The sequence below is a fragment of the Taudactylus pleione genome, unplaced genomic scaffold (genome assembly GCF_031769625.1).
Source record: "Taudactylus pleione unplaced genomic scaffold, aTauple2 ptg000647l, whole genome shotgun sequence".
Classification (NCBI taxonomy): domain Eukaryota; kingdom Metazoa; phylum Chordata; class Amphibia; order Anura; family Myobatrachidae; genus Taudactylus; species Taudactylus pleione.
This window is the reverse complement of record NW_028285049.1, coordinates 136,047-157,910: the sequence shown is the minus strand read 5'-3', so window position 1 is coordinate 157,910 and position 21,864 is coordinate 136,047. Positions and strand designations below refer to the sequence as shown.

The window sequence follows — 21,864 nt, the reverse complement described above, 5'->3', positions numbered from 1 at the left end:
TGATGGGCCTATATTTATGTGGAGGCCTGGAGCTGTAGCTTCATCTGTCCCATTGCTAATCTGACCCTATGGACTTTCTGCTAGAATCTGGCCCTGGCGCTATGGTCTTTCTGCCAGAACAGTAACTTATTAGATCTAAGCAAGTTCCTCTGTCTGCAGGTGCCATGAACAACGTCCGGGTTAGCCTCCTAAACTCCACCTCCGATTCGGATCTCATGAAGTACAGAGCCATTAGCAAAATACCACAAATCACTCTCAATTTCGTGGACTTTAAGGGAGACGCATACCTCACCTCGCCCTCTAATGAGAAGGAGATCATCGCACCCACCAAGCTGAAGGACCGGACGCACAATGTGACGGAGAAGGTCACCCAGGTGAGGCATTATCTTTTACCATTGCTCAGTTTACAGCTGTGTATATGGTATAAACCAATATCACCATGACACTGGTTTCTCTGCTGTTGATTGTGGTTCGGTTCCCAGTTATAGAACAATGGGCCTGATTCAGAGTTCTAGACAAACCACTGGGTTTGTGTACACCTCCGATGGCGGCCGACTGGCGCATGATCTGTACTGCGCATGTGCTGATCGGCGTCTCGAGGTAGCTCACACTGCCTATGATTGACATGCTGCAGGCGTTCAGAGAGTGAGAAAGGGACTGTGTCCGAGTCTTCCGACACAGCGTCACTGGCCCTGACTGCGTGAGAACACTGCTATCCTGAAGGTTACCCAGATAGGAGATGTTCAAGCAAGTGACCCCATGGATGCATCCTCGGATGCAGCAACAGATCACAGAAGCTGACAGGAGGGCGTCTATTTACACAAGATGCCTTCTGCAGCATTGGCATAATGTAGCATCACCAATGTGTCTAAAGATTAAGCAGCGATGCCAAAACCATCCAACTCTAAATCAGGCCCAATATCCTATTCTCAGTTACATGCATAATGTTTGTATGGCGGCATCTTAGCTGGATAATGTTTGTATGGTCAGCTTCAGGTCATGGTGGCATCTCAGCTGGATAACGATTGTATGGCCAACTTCAGGTCATGGTGGCATCTCAGATATATATAATTTGTATATTCAGCTTCAGGTCATGGTGGCATCTCAGCTGGATAATGTTTGTATGGTCAGCTTCAGGTCAGGGTGGCATCTCAGCTGGATAATGTTTGTATGATCAGCTTCAGGTCATGGTGGCCTCTCAGCTGGATAATGTTTGTATGGTCAGCTTCAGGTCATGGTGGCCTCTCAGCTGGATAATGTTTATATGGTCAGCTTCAGGTCATGGTGGCCTCTCAGCTGGATAATGTTTATATGGTCAGCTTCAGGTCATGGTGGCATCTCAGCTGCACAACGTTTGTATGGCCAACTTCAGGTCATGGTGGATGATCAGGTGACCAAGCCCCGTCGGCGAAACGCACGTCCTTTTACTGCTGCAGACAGCAGCCGGATCTCCTATACAGACTGCACTGCAGCCTCAGCTCTTTATTTACCATCAGGTACTTTTCTGTCTCTCGGAATGTGCTCTCTCAGCTGAGTCCCTAGCAGATGACCCCCCCTGCAATGCCCATCTGGTAACATGGAAGAGACGTGGCTTTTCTCAGAGAGCAGAAGCTCTGTCTGTTGTTTCATCTGGGCTAATACGTTGGGAGCACTCTCTCATCCCTTGTTTGATTTAGACAGGGGAAAGTAGAAGTGACCTCACGTTTTCTATACCCCAGACTTTACAAATATCCCTATCTAAATGTCATATAACAACTATGCGTATCACTTATGTATTTCCCTTGTGATAATCTGCATTCTGCATACTATTGTATGATTTCCATGTGTCACTATTTACCTGTAGCTTTAAACATTGATATATTAAGATATTCCACATCCATTGTGCATATTACTGAATGTATCTTCTTTGGGATAATTTGCATTTAGCACGCTAATATATGATGTACACTGATTATCTTTTTCATCTACATTACATCTAAGGACATTTCAGACCTTATTTTCATTTGCACATTGATAGATTATTGTACTCAGTATCATATTGTGTCTCATGAACAGAATTTCTTTTGTTGTCTGTTATATAGGATCAAAAGTTCCCATAAACTCCTTTGCTTTAATCTTACATATTTGTCTCATTTTCTTAGTACCTGTTTAATATCTTAACAAGGACTTCTATGTCCTTACCAGTCTCTGACCGTTTGGTTGCAGTATACAGATTATGAATGCATTTAAGCACTATATTTCTGCTCTTACTCATTGGGTGTTATAGTTATCCCTTTGTGATTTCTGCCTAAGAAATAGAGACTGAGATCCGTCATACCTATATTTTCGCCCTTTTTGTTACAATGATTGTAATATATATCCATCTATTGTGATACGTACTTGTATGTTGTTATCTCTAATCAGTGACTAATTGGGGACTTATGATAAATTGAGACATATACATATATTCTTGTATATCTTACACTGATACTGTGGTGGCTGCAGATTTTATCATGTGCAAAACCCTTCCCCTTTTCTTTTCCTTCATACAAGGTTTAAAATATTAACTATTTTATCTTTGATTGGTCCTAAACTATTTATTTATCATTTTTCGACCCTTCTATTTGTGATTTAGCATTTTCTAATACAGTATTGTATATATTTCTGTTAGTTACCCTTAGGAGAGAATTTTAGGTTCTGTATTAAACAGTAAGTTTTAGCTTCATTCAATGTATCATCTATATGTCATACATAAAGAGAAATTCATTTCCTCTAAAGAGTGCCCCAACCAAGGCATATTGTCCTTATCCTCCTTTTTTTGCCCTTTGCAAAAAATTCCCTTTATTCATGTGTACTGGCCAAATCCCGTGCGCACACCACCAACCTAGAGTCATCTAACCATTATATACTCATGATAGACCTCAATGTTGGTAACTTCTTATTCCAAATATACAGTAATGCTCTTTTAGCAACTATTTACAATTACATTTGTGAACCTGTGCGGACTCTAACCCATATGTACTCATGGTGGTATCTCAGCTGGATAATGTTTGTATGGTCAGCTTCAGGTCATGGTGGCATCTCAGCTGGATAATGTTTGTATGGTCAGCTTCATGTCATGGTGGTATCTCAGCTGGATAATGTTTGTATGGTCAGCTTCATGTCATGGTGGCATCTCAGCTGGATAACGTTTGTATGATGTATGATCAGCTTCATGTCATGGTATCATGTTAGCTGGATAATGTTTGTATGGTCAGCTTCAGGTCATGGTGGCATCTCAGCTGGATAACGTTTGTATGATGTATGATCAGCTTCATGTCATGGTGGCATGTTAGCTGGATAATGTTTGTATGCTCATCTTCTTGTCATGCTAGTGCCTCAGCTGGATAATGTTGAATGATTTAATCTTAGTTGGATAATTGGTCCACGGTCGCATTTTTATTTTAGCAGGATAATGGTGAGTGGTCAGGCCCTGGTCATGTGTCAGCAGGGTAATGGTGAGTGGTCAGACCCTGGTCATGTGTCAGCAGCATAATGGTGAGTGGTCAGACCCTGGTCATGTGTCAGCAGGATAATGGTGAGTGGTCAGACCCTGGTCATGTGTCAGCAGGGTAATGGTGAGTGGTCAGACCCTGGTCATGTGTCAGCAGGGTAATGGTGAGTGGTCAGACCCTGGTCATGTGTCAGTAGGGTAATGGTGAATGGTCAGACCCTGGTCATGTGTCAGCAGGATAATGGTGAGTGGTCAGACCCTGGTCATGTGTCAGCAGGATAATGGTGAGTGGTCAGACCCTGGTCATGTGTCAGCAGGATAATGGTGAGTGGTCAGACCCTGGTCATGTGTCAGCAGGTTAATGGTGAGTGGTCAGACCCTGGTCATGTGTCAGCAGGATAATGGTGAGTGGTCAGACCCTGGTCATGTGTCAGCAGGGTAATGGTAAATGGTCAGACCCTGGTCATGTGTCAGCAGGATAATGGTGAATGGTCAGACCCTGGTCATGTGTCAGCAGGGTAATGGTGAATGGCCAGACCCTGGTCATGTGTCAGCAGGATAATGGTGAATGGTCAGACTCTGGTCATGTGTCAGCAGGATAATGGTGAATGGTCAGACCCTGGTCATGTGTCAGCAGGATAATAGTGAATGGTCAGACCCTGGTCTCCTTTGGATCATGTAATGGACAGATCATGGTTACCACCAGTTAAATAATGTTGATCACGGGTCAACTGATTCATCATATTGTATTTCCTCCTACTTACGCTTGAGCAGAGCGTCTACGTTACCTCAGTGATGTCAGTGAATAAGTGGCTGCTTCTATTACGTGCTAGGAGATCTTCTCATGTGTCTAGCATGTTTGCCACAGTTTCTACAGCCAGGCTTAGAGCACGCGTGCTGTCGTTACATGCAGTCACTTCTACATACTCACAATTACCCGGCCCCGATTTACCAGCTCAGCTGGAATGTACAAAGGGGCTCATCGAGCTTTTCTGCTGCAGGACATGCTCATTACTGCCTAGTCGTAGCATGTGGTCTGTCTATGCATCCGCCATAGGATTGGTTTCATTTACCTACAATAAAACACAAGCAAAAAAAAAAAATATATATATATATATATAATCAGTAAGGGTCTATTCAGCATCACTACAAAAAAATGGCTATCCATTATTCCTGTAACGCAGGATAGGATCACTCATATCTCCTGCGCAGTTTAAGGAAATGCTGAGAATTAGGGGAAAAGCGGACTCCGCACAGAGAGCAGCTCACGGAAGTGAATCTTGAGTAAGGAAAGATTGATGAATAGCGCTGATTCTTACTATTAATTCGCAGAATTGAAAACTAATTCATTTCTGGTGAGATCTAGTTCATGATGAATAGAGCAGGAGAGAAATCCAGAATTACCTTTTGTGATAAATTATAGATTTTTGGAAGAGTAGATGCAAAAGATAAACACCTGGTATAACTTGTCGCTCCCAGATTTCAGCCATCCATTCCTAGACGCGCATTCGGTGAGTGAGGCGCCTTCTCAGTAAGGTGGAGTCGTAGAGGGGACCCAGGCTAATTTGGGAGATGAACGACTCGCTGTACGATGTAGTGAAGCATGGCTCTATGTAATGAGAACACACAGCCGGTATTACGCCAATGGCTCACACTAAATCCATAACAATAACCGCTGTGTGTATCACCGATCAGTCTCTGGGGCATCTGCCCCCTAATGCTGGAGGAGAGTAATCATTTTGTACGTCACTGGCTGTAGAATCCCAGCCTCCCGCGCATTTTCCAGGGGGATTAGCTGTAGGGATCGCTGACAACAGATATGAGCTGTAATCCCAGCATTGATGATACTTCCCCAGTACCCGTCCCGGCAGGTAGATTACAGATGAAGGTTTCCCCCTACTAGTGAATGTGGGCCAGTCCTCCTAATGACGTGGGTGTGGTATCCCAATAACTAAATGTTGGGCATGTCCCCCCCAGTAACCGCCTGCATCTTCCATTCTTAAACTGGGGGTGTCATGGAAGTTTCACTGGTATGGCCTTGTAGGACTAGTGACCATGTTAATGTATTGGCGCAGGTGTCCTCCCACTGACATGTGGCGTGTTCAGGTTACCTCTCCTGACGCACTAAAGAAAAGCTGAATGAGGCCCTTTGTGTCTCTCTGTACATCGCAGGAGGTTTCAGTAGAATGTACAATACAATTGTGTTGAAGGAAAAGTAACACTGAAATGAGCACACAATGATGTACGGGCTCTGATCTAGGAGAATGAGAGATATCACACAGGAAGGGTCCTCTGAAGCTAGAGATGGGGTGTGACGGACCCGTGACACCACCGGTGTGTGCTGCTGTCAGTCCTGGGCCCCTGTCCCGTTCCCTCTCCCTGTAATACATGACCTAGATAGGGGAGCAGCTTCCTCCCCCGGGACTTCCTCTCACACTGGTTATAGATGGGGCTGCTGCTCTCAGGTGCTGGGAAGATGCTGAGATCGTGTTTGTTTGTATCACTGCTGAGTCCTCCCCACAAGTGATGCACAGAGGAGGGGTGTATGGCTGCTCGGTATCTGCTTTCTCTCATACGGTGTATACATCTAACATATATATTCACATTCAGTTGTTTCCTGTGCATGTGTTATTGCTACCGGCCTTCTGCTGCCCACACTACAATGTATACAGATGGTTTGACAAAATAATGTCCTGTATCACCAGATGTGTGTGACACTGCTATAGCATTAGGCTCCACTGCTATAATGGACAAGCTTATTTATATATATATATATATATATATATATATATATATACATATACACACACACACTATAAATTATATAGGTGAGAGGTATATACTCAGATATTACAGGTACAGTGACAGGTGAGAGGTGTATGATCAGATATTACAGGTACAGTGACAGGTAAGAGGTGTATGATCAGATATTACAGGTACAGTGACAGGTGAGAGGTGTATGCTCAGATATTACAGGTACAATAACAGGTGAGAGGTGTATGATCAGATATTACAGGTACAGTGAGAGGTGTATGATCAGATATTACAGGTACAGTGACAGATGAGAGGTGTATGATCAGATATTACAGGTACATTGACAGGTGAGAGGTGTATGATCAGATATTACAGGTACAATAACAGGTGAGAGGTGTATGATCAGATATTACAGGTACAGTGACAGGTGTATGATCAGATATTACAGGTACAGTGACAGATTAGAGGTGTATGATCAGATATTACAGGTACAGTGACAGGTGTATGATCAGATATTACAGGTACAGTGAGAGGTGTATGATCAGATATTACAGGTACAGTGACAGGTAAGAGGTGAATGATCAGATATTACAGGTACAGTGAGAGGTGTATGATCAGATATTACGGGTACAGTGACAGGTGAGAGGTATATGATCAGATATTACAGGTACAGTGAGAGGTGTATGATCAGATATTACAGGTACAGTGACAGGTGAGAGGGGTATGATCAGATATTACAGGTACAGTGACAGGTAAGAGGTGAATGATCAGATATTACAGGTACAGTGACAGGTGAGAGGTATATGATCAGATATTACAGGTACAGTGAGAGGTGTATGATCAGATATTACAGGTACAGTGACAGGTGTATGATCAGATATTACAGGTACAGTGAGAGGTGTATGATCAGATATTACAGGTACAGTGACAGGTGAGTGGTGTATGATCAGATATTACAGGTACAGTGACAGGTGAGAGGTGTATGATCAGATATTACAGGTACAGTGACAGGTGAGAGGTGTATGATCAGATGTTACAGTGACAGGTAAGTGGTGTATGATCAGATATTACAGGTACAGTGACAGGTGAGAGGTATATGATCAGATTTTACAGGTACAGTGACAGGTGTATGATCAGATATTACAGGTACAGTGACAGGTAAGAGGTGAATGATCAGATATTACAGGTTCAGTGACAGGTGAGAGGTGTATGATCAGATATTACAGGTACAGTGACAGGTGAGAGGTGTATGATCAGATATTACAGGTTCAGTGACAGGTGAGAGGTGTGTGATCAGATATTACAGGTACAGTGACAGGTGAGAGGTGTATGATCAGATATTACAGGTTCAGTGACAGGTGAGAGGTGTATGATCAGATATTACAGGTACAGTGAGAGGTGTATGATCAGATATTACAGGTACAGTGACAGGTGAGAGGTGTATGATCAGATATTACAGGTACAGTGACAGGTGAGAGATGTATGATCAGATATTACAGGTACAGTGACAGGTGAGAGGTGTATGATCAGATATTACAGGTACAGTGAGAGGTGTATGATCAGATGTTACAGGTACAGTGACAGGTGAGAGGTGTATGATCATTTATTACAGGTACAGTGACAGGTGAGAGGTGTATGATCATTTATTACAGGTACAGTGACAGATAAGAGGTGTCTGATCAGATATTACAGGTACAGTGACAGGTGAGAGGTGTATGATCAGATATTACAGGTACAGTGAGAGGTGTATGATCAGATATTATAGGTACAGTGACAGGTGAGAGGTGTATGATCAGATATTATAGGTACAGTGACAGGTGAGAGGTATATGATCAGATATTACAGGTACAGTGAGAGGTGTATGATCAGATATTATAGGTACAGTGACAGGTGAGAGGTGTATGATCAGATATTATAGGTACAGTGACAGGTGAGAGGTATATGATCAGATATTACAGGTACAGTGAGAGGTGTATGATCAGATATTATAGGTACAGTGACAGGTGAGAGGTATATGATCAGATATTACAGGTACAGTGAGAGGTGTATGATCAGATATTACAGGTACAGTGACAGGTGTATGATCAGATATTACAGGTACAGTGACAGGTAAGAGGTGAATGATCAGATATTACAGGTACAGTGACAGGTGAGAGGTGTATGATCAGATATTACGGGTACAGTGACAGGTAAGAGGTGAATGATCAGATATTACAGGTACAGTGACAGGTGAGAGGTGTATGATCAGATATTACAGGTACAGTGAGAGGTGTATGATCAGATATTACAGGTACAGTGACAGATGAGAGGTGTATGATCAGATATTACAGGTACAGTGACAGGTGTATGATCAGATATTACAGGTACAGTGAGAGGTGTATGATCAGATATTACAGGTACAGTGACAGGTAAGAGGTGAATGATCAGATATTACAGGTACAGTGACAGGTGAGAGGTGTATGATCAGATATTACGGGTACAGTGACAGGTAAGAGGTGAATGATCAGATATTACAGGTGCAGTGAGAGGTGTATGATCCGATATTACAGGTACAGTGAGAGGTGTATGCTCAGATATTACAGGTACAATGACAGGTGAGAGGTGTATGATCAGATATTACAGGTACAGTGACAGGTGAGAGGTGTATGCTCAGATATTACAGGTACAGTGACAGGTGAGAGGTGTATGATCAGATATTACAGGTACAATAACAGGTGAGAGGTGTATGATCAGATATTACAGGTACAGTGACAGGTGAGAGGTGTGTGATCAGATATTACAGGTACAGTGACAGGTAAGAGGTGAATGATCAGATATTACAGGTACAGTGACAGGTGAGAGGTGTGTGATCAGATATTACAGGTACAATAACAGATGAGAGGTGTATGATCAGATATTACAGGTGCAGTGAGAGGTGAGAGGTGTATGATCAGATATTACAGGTACAGTGACAGGTGAGAGGTGTGTGATCAGATATTACAGGTACAATAACAGATGAGAGGTGTATGATCAGATATTACAGGTGCAGTGAGAGGTGACAGGTGTATGATCAGATATTACAGGTACAGTGAGAGGTGTATGATCAGATATTACAGGTACAGTGACAGGTGAGAGGTTATTGGTGCAGAGTATTACCCTCTGTGTACGGTGAGAGGTTATTGCTGCAGAGTATTACCCTCTGTGTACGGTGATAGGTTATTGCTGCAGAGTATTACCCTCTGTGTACGGTGATAGGTTATTGGTGCAGAGTATTACCCTCTGTGTACGGTGAGAGGTTATTGGTGCAGAGTATTACCCTCTGTGTACGGTGAGAGGTTATTGGTGCAGAGTATTACTCTCTGTGTACGGTGAGAGGTTATTGGTGCAGAGTATTACTCTCTGTGTACGGTGAGAGGTAATTGGTGCAGAGTATTACTCTCTGTGTACGGTGAGAGGTTATTGGTGCAGAGTATTACCCTCTGTGTACGGTGAGAGGTTATTGGTGCAGAGTATTACCCTCTGTGTACGGTGAGAGGTTATTGGTGCAGAGTATTACCCTCTGTGTACGGTGAGAGGTTATTGCTGCAGAGTATTACTCTCTGTGTACGGTGAGAGGTTATTGCTGCAGAGTATTACTCTGTGTACGGTGAGAGGTTATTGCTGCAGAGTATTACTCTCTGTGTACGGTGAGAGGTTATTGCTGCAGAGTATTACTCTCTGTGTACGGTGAGAGGTTATTGGTGCAGAGTATTACTCTCTGTGTACGGTGAGAGGTTATTGGTGCAGAGTATTACTCTCTGTGTACGGTGAGAGGTTATTGGTGCAGAGTATTACCCTCTGTGTACGGTGAGAGGTTATTGGTGCAGAGTATTACTCTCTGTGTACGGTGAGAGGTTATTGGTGCAGAGTATTACTCTCTGTGTACGGTGAGAGGTTATTGGTGCAGAGTATTACTCTCTGTGTACGGTGAGAGGTTATTGGTGCAGAGTATTACTCTCTGTGTACGGTGAGAGGTTATTGGTGCAGAGTATTACTCTCTGTGTACGGTGAGAGGTTATTGCTGCAGAGTATTACTCTCTGTGTACGGTGAGAGGTTATTGCTGCAGAGTATTACTCTCTGTGTACGGTGAGAGGTTATTGCTGCAGAGTATTACTCTCTGTGTACGGTGAGAGGTTATTGCTGCAGAGTATTACTCTCTGTGTACGGTGAGAGGTTATTGGTGCAGAGTATTACTCTCTGTGTACGGTGAGAGGTTATTGGTGCAGAGTATTACTCTCTGTGTACGGTGAGAGGTTATTGGTGCAGAGTATTACTCTCTGTGTACGGTGAGAGGTTATTGGTGCAGAGTATTACCCTCTGTGTACGGTGAGAGGTTATTGGTGCAGAGTATTACCCTCTGTGTAGAGTTGGGGGAGGCGTCTCTGTTATATAACAGATTGAAGTGAGGATTAGACAATTCAGAATTTTCCCACCAGAAACTGTTATTTTATCTTATTATAGAAAGGCGCCTTGAGACGTTCTCTCTTCCATTATTAGGCAGTGTACTGTGTGTGTTCCCACATAAGCAGCCATGGGTGTCCTTTACATTTCATGGTCATTTCCAGCCTGGACACGGCAGACAGCGACTCTTCTTAGGCCTCAATCACTGGGGAATGGAGGTGAGGAGCCGGCAGCCGTGACTGCCGCTATGTAGCATGAAGAGTATAATGAGCCGCACTATAGGGAAATGTAACCCTGCTGTCACCTCACCTTTATTACATTCATTTGGCTGTATTCAGGTACAAGGGATAAGATGAGGGGTGGGGGGGAGGGGGAGGAGTCACATGGGAGAATGGGGAGGAGTTATAAGAGAAGGAAGGGGGGGAGTCACATGGGTGAATGGGAGGAGTTACAGGAGGAGTATGGAGTTTGGCCGCAGACACACTAGACGATATTTATGGACGATAACTATACCATTCAACAATATATCGTTCAGTGTGTATGCAGTGACCAACCAACGATGCGCGCTACCGTGGGTCGTTAACGATTAAGTAGGGGAGAGCGCTGTCTGAGGAGGTGGGGGAGGGGAGAGCGCTGTCTGAGGAGGTGGGGGAGGGGAGAGCGCTGGCTGAGGAGGGGGAGGAGGGGAGAGCACTGGCTGAGGAGGGGGAGGAGGGGAGAGCACTGGCTGAGGAGGGGGAGGAGGGGAGAGCACTGTCTGAGGAGGGGAGAGCACTGTCTGAGGAGGTGGGGGAGGGGAGATCGCTGGCTGAGGAGGTGGGGGAGGGGAATGCACTGGCTGAGGAGGGGAGAGCACTGGCTGAGGAGGGGGAGGAGGGGAGAGCACTGTCTGAGGAGGGGAGAGCACTGTCTGAGGAGGTGGGGGAGGGGAGATCGCTGGCTGAGGAGGGGGAGGAGGGGAGAGCACTGGCTGAGGAGGGGAGAGCGCTGGCTGAGGAGGGGGAGGAGGGGAGAGCGCTGGCTGAGGAGGGGAGAGCGCTGGCTGAGGAGGAGGAGGAGGGGAGAGCACTGGCTGAGGAGGGGAGAGCGCTGGCTGAGGAGGTGGAGGAGGGGAGAACACTGGCAGAGGGAGAGGGGAGAGCGCTGGCTGAGGAGGGGAGAGCGCTGGCTGAGGGGGGGGAGGAGGGGAGAGCGCTGGCTGAGGAGGGGGAGGAGGGGAGAGCGCTGGCTGAGGAGGGGGAGGAGGGTAGAGCACTGGCTGAGGAGGTGGGGGAGGAGAGAGCACTGGCTGAGGAAGTGGGGGAGGGGAGAGCACTGGCTGAGGAAGTGGGGGAGGGGAGAGCACTGGCTTTGGAGGGGGAGGAGGGGAGAGCACTGGCTGAGGGGGAGGAGGAGGGGAGAGCACTGGCTGAGGAGGTCGGGGAGGAGGGGAGAGCACTGGCTGAGGAGGTGGGGGAGGGGAGAGCACTGGCTGAGGAGGGGGAGGAGGGGAGAGCACTGGCTGAGGAGGGGAGAGGACTGGCTGAGGAGGGGGAGGAGGGGAGAGCACTGGCTGAGGAGGCGGGGGAGGGGAGAGCACTGGCTGAGGAGGTGGGGTAGGGGAGAGCACTGGCTGAGGAGGCGGGGGAGGGGAGAGAGCTGGCTGAGGAGGGGGAGGAGGGGAGAGCACTGGCTGAGGAGTGGGAGGAGGGGACAGCGCTGGCAGAGGGGGAGGGGAGAGCACTGGCTGAGGAGGGGGAGGATAAAGCGCTGGCAGAGGGGGAGGGGAGAGCACTGGCTGATTAGGGGGAGGTGGGGAGAGCACTGGCTGAGGAGGTGGGGGAGGAGAGAGCACTGGCTGAGGAGGGGACAGCCCTGGCAGAGGGGGAGGGGAGAGCACGGGCTGAGTAGGGGGAGGTGGGGAGAGCACTGGCTGAGGAGGCGGGGGAGGGGAGAGCACTGGCTGAGGACGTGGGGGAGGGAAGAGCACTGGCTGAGGAGGCGGGGGAGGGGAGAGCACTGGCTGAGGAGGGGAGAGCACTGGCTGAGGAGGTGGGGGAGGGGAGAGCACTGGCTGAGGAGGGGGAGGAGGGGAGAGCACTGGCTGAGGAGGTGGGGGAGGGGAGAGCACTGGCTGAGTAGGGGGAGGTGGGGAGAGCACTGGCTGAGTAGGGGGAGGTGGGGAGAGCACTGGCTGAGGTGGGGGACGAGAGAGCACTGGCTGAGGAGGGGAGAGCACTGGCTGAGTAGGGGGAGGTGGGGAGAGCACTGGCTGAGTAGGGGGAGGTGGGGAGAGCACTGGCTGAGTAGGGGGAGGTGGGGAGAGCACTGGCTGAGGTGGGGGACGAGAGAGCACTGGCTGAGGAGGGGAGAGCGCTGGCAGAGGGGGGGCAGAGCACTGGCTGAGTAGGGGGAGGTGGGGAGAGCACTGGCTGAGGAGGTGGGGGATGGGAGAGCACTGGCAGAGGAGAGGAGAGCACTGGCTGAGGAGGTGGGGGAGGGGAGAGCACTGGCTGAGGAGGTGGGGGAGGGGAGAGCACTGGCTGAGGAGGGGGAGGAGGGGAGAGCACTGGCTGAGGAGGTGGGGGAGGGGAGAGCACTGGCTGAGGAGGAGGAGGAGGGGAGAGCACTGGCTGAGGAGGAGGAGGGGAAAGCACTGGCTGAGGAGGGGGAGGAGGGGAGAGCACTGGAGGAGGAGGAGGAGGAGGAGGAGGGGAGAGCGCTGGCTGAGGAGGGGGAGGAGGGGAAAGCACTGGCTGAGGAGGGGGAGGAGGGGAGAGTACTGGCTGAGGAGGAGGAGGAGGGGAGAGCACTGGCTGAGGAGGGGGAGGAGGGGAGAGCACTGTCTGAGGAGGGGAGAGCACTGTCTGAGGAGTTGGGGGAGGGGAGATCGCTGGCTGAGGAGGGGGAGGAGGGGAGAGCACTGGCTGAGGAGGGGAGAGCGCTGGCTGAGGAGGGGGAGGAGGGGAGAGCGCTGGCTGAGGAGGGGAGAGCGCTGGCTGAGGAGGAGGAGGAGGGGAGAGCACTGGCTGAGGAGGGGGAGGAGGGGAGAGCACTGGCTGAGGAGGTGGGGGAGGGGAGAGCACTGGCTGAGGAGGAGGAGGAGGGGAGAGCACTGGCTGAGGAGGAGGAGGGGAAAGCACTGGCTGAGGAGGGGGAGGAGGGGAGAGCACTGGCTGAGGAGGAGGAGGAGGGGAAAGCACTGGCTGAGGAGGGGGAGGAGGGGAGAGCACTGGCTGAGGAGGCGGGGGAGGGGAGAGCACTGGCTGAGGACGTGGAGGAGGGAAGAGCACTGGCTGAGGAGGGGAGAGCACTGGCTGAGGAGGCGGGGGAGGGGAGAGCACTGGCTGAGGAGGGGAGAGCACTGGCTGAGGAGGTGGGGGAGGGGAGAGCACTGGCTGAGAAGGGGGATTAGGGGAGAGCACTGGCTGAGGAGGTGGGGGAGGGGAGAGCACTGGCTGAGGAGGGGAGAGCGCTGGCAGAGGGGGAGGGGAGAGCACTGGCTGAGTAGGGGGAGGTGGGGAGAGCACTGGCTGAGTAGGGGGAGGTGGGGAGAGCACTGGCTGAGTAGGGGGAGGGGAAAGCACTGGCTGAGGAGGGGGAGGAGGGGAGAGCACTGGCTGAGGAGGAGGAGGAGGAGGAGGAGGAGAGAGCGCTGGCTGAGGAGGGGGAGGAGGGGAAAGCACTGGCTGAGGAGGGGGAGGAGGGGAGAGTACTGGCTGAGGAGGAGGAGGAGGGGAGAGCACTGGCTGAGGAGGGGGAGGAGGGGAGAGCACTGTCTGAGGAGGGGAGAGCACTGTCTGAGGAGGTGGGGGAGGGGAGATCGCTGGCTGAGGAGGGGGAGGAGGGGAGAGCACTGGCTGAGGAGGGGAGAGCGCTGGCTGAGGAGGGGGAGGAGGGGAGAGCGCTGGCTGAGGAGGGGAGAGCGCTGGCTGAGGAGGAGGAGGAGGGGAGAGCACTGGCTGAGGAGGGGGAGGAGGGGAGAGCACTGGCTGAGGAGGTGGGGGAGGGGAGAGCACTGGCTGAGGAGGAGGAGGAGGGGAGAGCACTGGCTGAGGAGGAGGAGGAGGGGAAAGCACTGTCTGAGGAGGGGAGAGCACTGTCTGAGGAGGAGGAGGAGGGGAGAGCACTGGCTGAGGAGGGGGAGGAGGGGAGAGCACTGGCTGAGGAGGGGGAGGAGGGGAGAGCACTGGCTGAGGAGGAGGAGGAGGGGAGAGCACTGGCTGAGGAGGGGGAGGAGGGGAAAGCACTGGCTGAGGAGGGGGAGGAGGGGAGAGCACTGGCTGAGGAGGCGGGGGAGGGGAGAGCACTGGCTGAGGACGTGGAGGAGGGAAGAGCACTGGCTGAGGAGGGGAGAGCACTGGCTGAGGAGGCGGGGGAGGGGAGAGCACTGGCTGAGGAGGTGGGGGAGGGGAGAGCACTGGCTGAGGAGGGGGATTAGGGGAGAGCACTGGCTGAGGAGGTGGGGGAGGGGAGAGCACTGGCTGAGGAGGGGAGAGCGCTGGCAGAGGGGGGGGAGGTGGGGAGAGCACTGGCTGAGTAGGGGGAGGTGGGGAGAGCACTGGCTGAGTAGGGGGAGGAGGGGAGAGCACTGGCTGAGGAGGTGGGGGAGGGGAGAGCACTGGCTGAGGAGGGGAGAGCGCTGGCTGAGGAGGTGGGGGAGGGGAGAGCACTGGCTGAGGAGGGGAGAGCGCTGGCAGAGGGGGAGGGGAGAGCACTGGCTGAGTAGGGGGAGGTGGGGAGAGCACTGGCTGAGTAGGGGGAGGTGGGGAGAGCACTGGCTGAGTAGGGGGAGGGGAAAGCACTGGCTGAGGAGGGGGAGGAGGGGAGAGCACTGGCTGAGGAGGAGGAGGAGGAGGAGGAGGAGGGGAGAGCGCTGGCTGAGGAGGGGGAGGAGGGGAAAGCACTGGCTGAGGAGGGGGAGGAGGGGAGAGTACTGGCTGAGGAGGAGGAGGAGGGGAGAGCACTGGCTGAGGAGGGGGAGGAGGGGAGAGCACTGTCTGAGGAGGGGAGAGCACTGTCTGAGGAGGTGGGGGAGGGGAGATCGCTGGCTGAGGAGGGGGAGGAGGGGAGAGCACTGGCTGAGGAGGGGAGAGCGCTGGCTGAGGAGGGGGAGGAGGGGAGAGCGCTGGCTGAGGAGGGGAGAGCGCTGGCTGAGGAGGAGGAGGAGGGGAGAGCACTGGCTGAGGAGGGGGAGGAGGGGAGAGCACTGGCTGAGGAGGTGGGGGAGGGGAGAGCACTGGCTGAGGAGGAGGAGGAGGGGAGAGCACTGGCTGAGGAGGAGGAGGAGGGGAAAGCACTGTCTGAGGAGGGGAGAGCACTGTCTGAGGAGGAGGAGGAGGGGAGAGCACTGGCTGAGGAGGGGGAGGAGGGGAGAGCACTGGCTGAGGAGGGGGAGGAGGGGAGAGCACTGGCTGAGGAGGAGGAGGAGGGGAGAGCACTGGCTGAGGAGGGGGAGGAGGGGAAAGCACTGGCTGAGGAGGGGGAGGAGGGGAGAGCACTGGCTGAGGAGGCGGGGGAGGGGAGAGCACTGGCTGAGGACGTGGAGGAGGGAAGAGCACTGGCTGAGGAGGGGAGAGCACTGGCTGAGGAGGCGGGGGAGGGGAGAGCACTGGCTGAGGAGGTGGGGGAGGGGAGAGCACTGGCTGAGGAGGGGGATTAGGGGAGAGCACTGGCTGAGGAGGTGGGGGAGGGGAGAGCACTGGCTGAGGAGGGGAGAGCGCTGGCAGAGGGGGGGGAGGTGGGGAGAGCACTGGCTGAGTAGGGGGAGGTGGGGAGAGCACTGGCTGAGTAGGGGGAGGAGGGGAGAGCACTGGCTGAGGTGGGGGACGAGAGAGCACTGGCTGAGGAGGGGAGAGCGCTGGCAGAGGGGGGGGAGAGCACTGGCTGAGTAGGGGGAGGTGGGGAGAGCACTGACTGAGGAGAGGAAAGCACTGGCTGAGGAGGTGGGGGAGGGGAGAGCACTGGCTGAGGAGGTGGGGGAGGGGAGAGCACTGGCTGAGGAGGAGGAGGAGGGGAGAGCACTGGCTGAGGAGGAGGAGGAGGGGAGAGCGCTGGCTGAGGAGGGGGAGGAGGGGGAGAGCACTGGCTGAGGAGGAGGAGGAGGAGGAGGAGGAGGGGAGAGCACTGGCTGAGGAGGTGGGGGAGGGGAGAGCACTGGCTGAGGAGGTGGGGGAGGGGAGAGCACTGGCTGAGGAGGAGGAGGAGGGGAGAGCACTGGCTGAGGAGGAGGAGGAGGGGAGAGCACTGTCTGAGTAGGGGGAGGTGGGGAGAGCACTGGCTGAGGAGGAGGAGGGGAGAGCGCTGGCTGAGTAGGGGGAGGTGGGGAGAGCGTTGGCATAGTAGGGAGAATACCTGCTTATAACAATACAGCACTAGGTTGTGAAGTGACCTCTGGCATAAGATGGGTACACACACACTAGGTCAGACGACTGAGCGGCCGGTTCAGGTAAGTATACTCACTTACTGATTGGCTGCACTACATGTCATCCTGATGTCACAGCTAAGCAGGCATTTGTACGCCCAACTGTGACGTCAGTTCCTCCAGCTCGTACACACAGCCAGATGCGCCGACTGTGCTGCACAGTCGACGCAATATGTCTGAACTACGTTGTTCACAGACATATCAAGGGTAGAAATCCGCTATTGTGCTCGCAGTATATCAGCCGTTCAAATTAGTAGCCGATATATCGCCCAGTGTGTATCCGGCTTTAGTTAAGAGTACCAGGTTGTGAGGAAAGCGCTGTCGTATGATGATAGGATTGCCTTAATAGAAGTGTACTGGGTTAGTTAGGACAGCGCTGGGTCCCTGGTGTGTGACTGAGGTCCCTGTTACACTGTACATGTACCGCACAGCGCCCCCCAGCTGTAGTGATGTGTGAGTGAGGACCTTGCTGGGTCCCTGGTGTGTGACTGAGGTCCCTGTTACACTGTACATGTACCGCACAGCGTCCACCAGCTGTAGTGATGTGTGAGTGAGGACCTTGCTGAGCCCCTGGTGTGTGACTGAGGTCCCTGTTACACTGTACATGTACCGCACAGCGCCCCCCAGCTGTAGTGATGTGTGAGTGAGGACCTTGCTGAGTCCCTGGTGTGTGACTGAGGTCCCTGTTACAGTGTACATGTACCGCACAGCGCCCCCCAGCTGCAGTGATGTGTGAGTGAGGACAGTGCTGGGTCCCTGGTGTGTGGCTGAAGTCCCTGTTACACTGTACATATACCGCACAGCGTCCCCCAGCTGCAGTGATGTGTGAGTGAGGACAGCGCTGGGTCCCTGGTGTGTGGCTGAAGTCCCTGTTACACTGTACATATACCGCACAGCGTCCCCCAGCTGTAGTGATGTGTGAGTGAGAACAGCGCTGGGTCCCTGGTGTGTGGCTGAAGTCCCTGTTACACTTTACATGTACCGCACAGCGTCCACCAGCTGTAGTGATGTGTGAGTGAGGACCTTGATGAGTCCCTGGTGTGTGACTGAGGTCCCTGTTACACTGTACATGTACCGCACAGAGCCCCCCAGCTCTAGTGATGTGTGAGTGAGGACAGCGCTGGGTCCCTGATGTGTGGCTGAAGTCCCTGGTACACTGTACATGTACCGCATAGCGTCCCCCAGCTGTAGTGATGTGTGAGTGAGGACCTTGCTGGGTCCCTGGTGTGTGACTGAGGTCCCTGTTACACTGTACATGTACCGCACAGCGTCCACCAGCTGTAGTGATGAGTGAGTGAGGACAGCGCTGGGTCCCTGGTGTGTGACTGAGGTCCCTGTTACACTGTACATGTACCGCACAGCGCCCCCCAGCTGTAGTGATGTGTGAGTGAGGACAGCACTGGGTCCCTGGTGTGTGGCTGAGGTCCCTGTTACACTGTACATGTACCGCACAGCGCCCCCCAGCTGTAGTGATGTGTGAGTGAGGAAAGCGCTGGGTCCCTGGTGTGTGGCTGAGGTCCCTGTTATACTGTACATGTACCGCACAGCACCCCCCAGTTGTAGTGATGTGTGAGTGACGACAGCACTGGGTCCCTGGTGTGTGACTGAGGTCCCTGTTACACTGTACATGTACCGCAAAGCGCCCCCCAGCTGTAGTGATGTGTGAGTGAGGACAGTGCTGGGTCCCTGCTGTGTGACTGAGGTCCCTGTTACACTGTACATGTACCGCACAGCGTCCCCCAGCTGTAGTGTTGTGAGTGAGGACAGCGCTGGGTCCCTGGTGTGTGACTGAGGTCCCCGTTACACTGTACATGTACCGCACAGCGCCCCCCAGCTGCAGTGATGTGTGATTGAGGACAGTGCTGGGTCCCTGGTGTGTGACTGAGGTCCCTGTTACACTGTACATGTACCGCACAGCGTCCCCCAGCTGTAGTGATGTGTGAGTGAGGACAGCGCTGGGTCCCTGGTGTGTGACTGAGGTCCCTGTTACACTGTACATGTACCGCAAAGCGCCCCCCAGCTGTAGTGATGTGTGAGTGAGGACAGTGCTGGGTCCCTGGTGTGTGACTGAGGTCCCTGTTACACTGTACATGTACCGCAAAGTGCCCCCCAGCTGTAGTGATGTGTGAGTGAGGACAGTGCTGGGTCCCTGGTGTGTGACTGAGGTCCCTGTTACACTGTACATGTACCGCACAGCGTCCCCCAGCTGTAGTGGTGTGAGTGAGGACAGCGCTGGGTCCCTGGTGTGTGACTGAGGTCCCTGTTACACTGTACATGTACCGCACAGCGCCCCCCAGCTGCAGTGATGTGTGAGTGAGGACAGTGCTGGGTCCCTGGTGTGTGACTGAGGTCCCTGTTACACTGTACATGTACCGCACAGCGCCCCCCAGCTCTAGTGATGTGTGAGTGAGGACAGCGCTGGGTCCCTGATGTGTGGCTGAAGTCCCTGTTACACTGTACATGTACCGCACAGCGTCCCCCAGCTGTAGTGATGTGTGAGTGAGGACAGTGCTGGGTCCCTGGTGTGTGGCTGAGGTCCCTGTTACACTGTACATGTACCGCACAGCGCCCCCCAGCTGTAGTGATGTGTGAGTGAGGACAGCACTGGGTCCCTGGTGTGTGGCTGAGGTCCCTGTTACACTGTACATGTACCGCACAGCGCCCCCCAGCTGTAGTGATGTGTGAGTGAGGCTAGTGCTGGGTCCCTGGTGTGTGACTGAGGTCCCTGTTACACTGTACATGTACCGCACAGCGTCCCCCAGCTGTAGTGATGTGTGAGTGAGGACAGCGCTGGGTCCCTGGTGTGTGACTGAGGTCCCTGTTACACTGTAAATGTACCACACAGCGTCCCCCAGCTGTAGTGATGTGTGAGTGAGGAAAGCGCTGGGTCCCTGGTGTGTGGCTGAGGTCCCTGTTATACTGTACATGTACCGCACAGCACCCCCCAGCTGTAGTGATGTGTGAGTGAGGACAGTGCTGGGTCCCTGGTGTGTGACTGAGGTCCCTGTTACACTGTACATGTACCGCACAGTGCCCCCCAGCTGCAGAGGTGTGAGTGAGGACAGCGCTGGGTCCCTGGTGTGTGACTGAGGTCCCTGTTACATTGTACATGTACCGGACAGCGCCCCCCAGCTGTAGTGATGTGTGAGTGAGGACAGTGCTGGGTCCCTAGTGTGTGACTGAGGTCCCTGTTACACTGTACATGTACCGCACAGCGTCCCCCAGCTGTAGTGATGTGTGAGTGAGGACAGCACTGGGTCCCTGGTGTGTGACTGAGGTCCCTGTTACACTGTACATGTACCGCAAAGCGCCCCCCAGCTGTAGTGATGTGTGAGTGAGGACAGTGCTGGGTCCCTGGTGTATGACTGAGGTCCCTGTTACACTGTACATGTACTGCACAGCGCCTCCCAGCTGTAGTGATGTGTGAGTGAGGACAGCACTGGGTCCCTGGTGTGTGACTGAGGTCCCCGTTACACTGTACATGTACCGCACAGCACCCCCCAGCTGCAGTGATGTGTGAGTGAGGACAGTGCTGGGTCCCTGGTGTGTGACTGAGGTCCCTGTTACACTGTACATGTACCGCACAGCGCCCCCCAGCTGTGGTGATGTGTGAGGACAGCGCTGGGTCCCTGGTGTGTGACTGAGGTCCCTGTTACATTGTACATGTACCGGACAGCGCCCCCCAGCTGTAGTGATGTGTGAGTGAGGACAGTGCTGGGTCCCTAGTGTGTGACTGAGGTCCCTGTTACACTGTACATGTACCGCACAGCGCCCCCCAGCTGTAGTGATGTGTGAGTGAGGACCTTGCTGGGTCCCTGGTGTGTGACTGAGGTCCCTGTTACACTGTACATGTACCGCACAGCGTCCACCAGCTGTAATGATGTGTGAGTGAGGACCTTGCTGAGTCCCTGGTGTGTGACTGAGGTCCCTGTTACACTGTACATGTACCGCACAGCGCCCCCCAGCTGCAGTGATGTGTGAGTGAGGACAGTGCTGGGTCCCTGGTGTGTGGCTGAAGTCCCTGTTACACTGTACATGTACCGCACAGAGCCCCCCAGCTGTAGTGATGTGTGAGTGAGGACCTTGCTGAGTCCCTGGTGTGTGACTGAGATCCCTGTTACAGTGTACATGTACCGCACAGCGTCCACCAGCTGCAGTGATGTGTGAGTGAGGACAGCGCTGGGTCCCTGGTGTGTGGCTGAAGTCCCTGTTACACTGTACATATACCGCACAGCGTCCCCCAGCTGTAGTGATGTGTGAGTGAGAACAGCGCTGGGTCCCTGGTGTGTGGCTGAAGTCCCTGTTACATTTTACATGTACCGCACAGCGTCCACCAGCTGTAGTGATGTGTGAGTGAGGACCTTGATGAGTCCCTGGTGTGTGACTGACGTCCCTGTTACACTGTACATGTACCGCACAGAGCCCCCCAGCTCTAGTGATGTGTGAGTGAGGACAGCGCTGGGTCCCTGATGTGTGGCTGAAGTCCCTGTTACACTGTACATGTACCGCACAGCATCCCCCAGCTGTAGTGATGTGTGAGTGAGGACCTTGCTGTGTCCCTGGTGTGTGACTGAGGTCCCTGTTACACTGTACATGTACCGCACAGCATCCACCAGCTGTAGTGATGAGTGAGTGAGGACAGCGCTGGGTCCCTGGTGTGTGACTGAGGTCCCTGTTACACTGTACATGTACCGCACAGCGCCCCCCAGCTGTAGTGATGTGTGAGTGAGGACAGCACTGGGTCCCTGGTGTGTGGCTGAGGTCCCTGTTACACTGTACATGTACCGCACAGCGCCCCCCAGCTGTAGTGATGTG

At 52.9% G+C, this 21,864-nt stretch overlaps 1 protein-coding gene across 1 annotated transcript in view; it reads left to right on the top strand.

The window, feature by feature from the left end:
* The window catches only part of LOC148478872 (voltage-gated inwardly rectifying potassium channel KCNH2-like), a 209,391-nt gene extending 207,292 nt beyond the window's left edge, over positions 1 to 2,099 (top strand). Inside the window, exons 5-6 of the mRNA XM_088455235.1 lie at positions 160 to 374; positions 2,082 to 2,099. Coding sequence (XP_088311361.1) covers positions 160 to 374; positions 2,082 to 2,099 — 233 coding nt within the window. The remainder of the gene's footprint in view (positions 1 to 159; positions 375 to 2,081) is intronic.
* Positions 2,100 to 21,864: the final 19,765 nt, after the last annotated feature.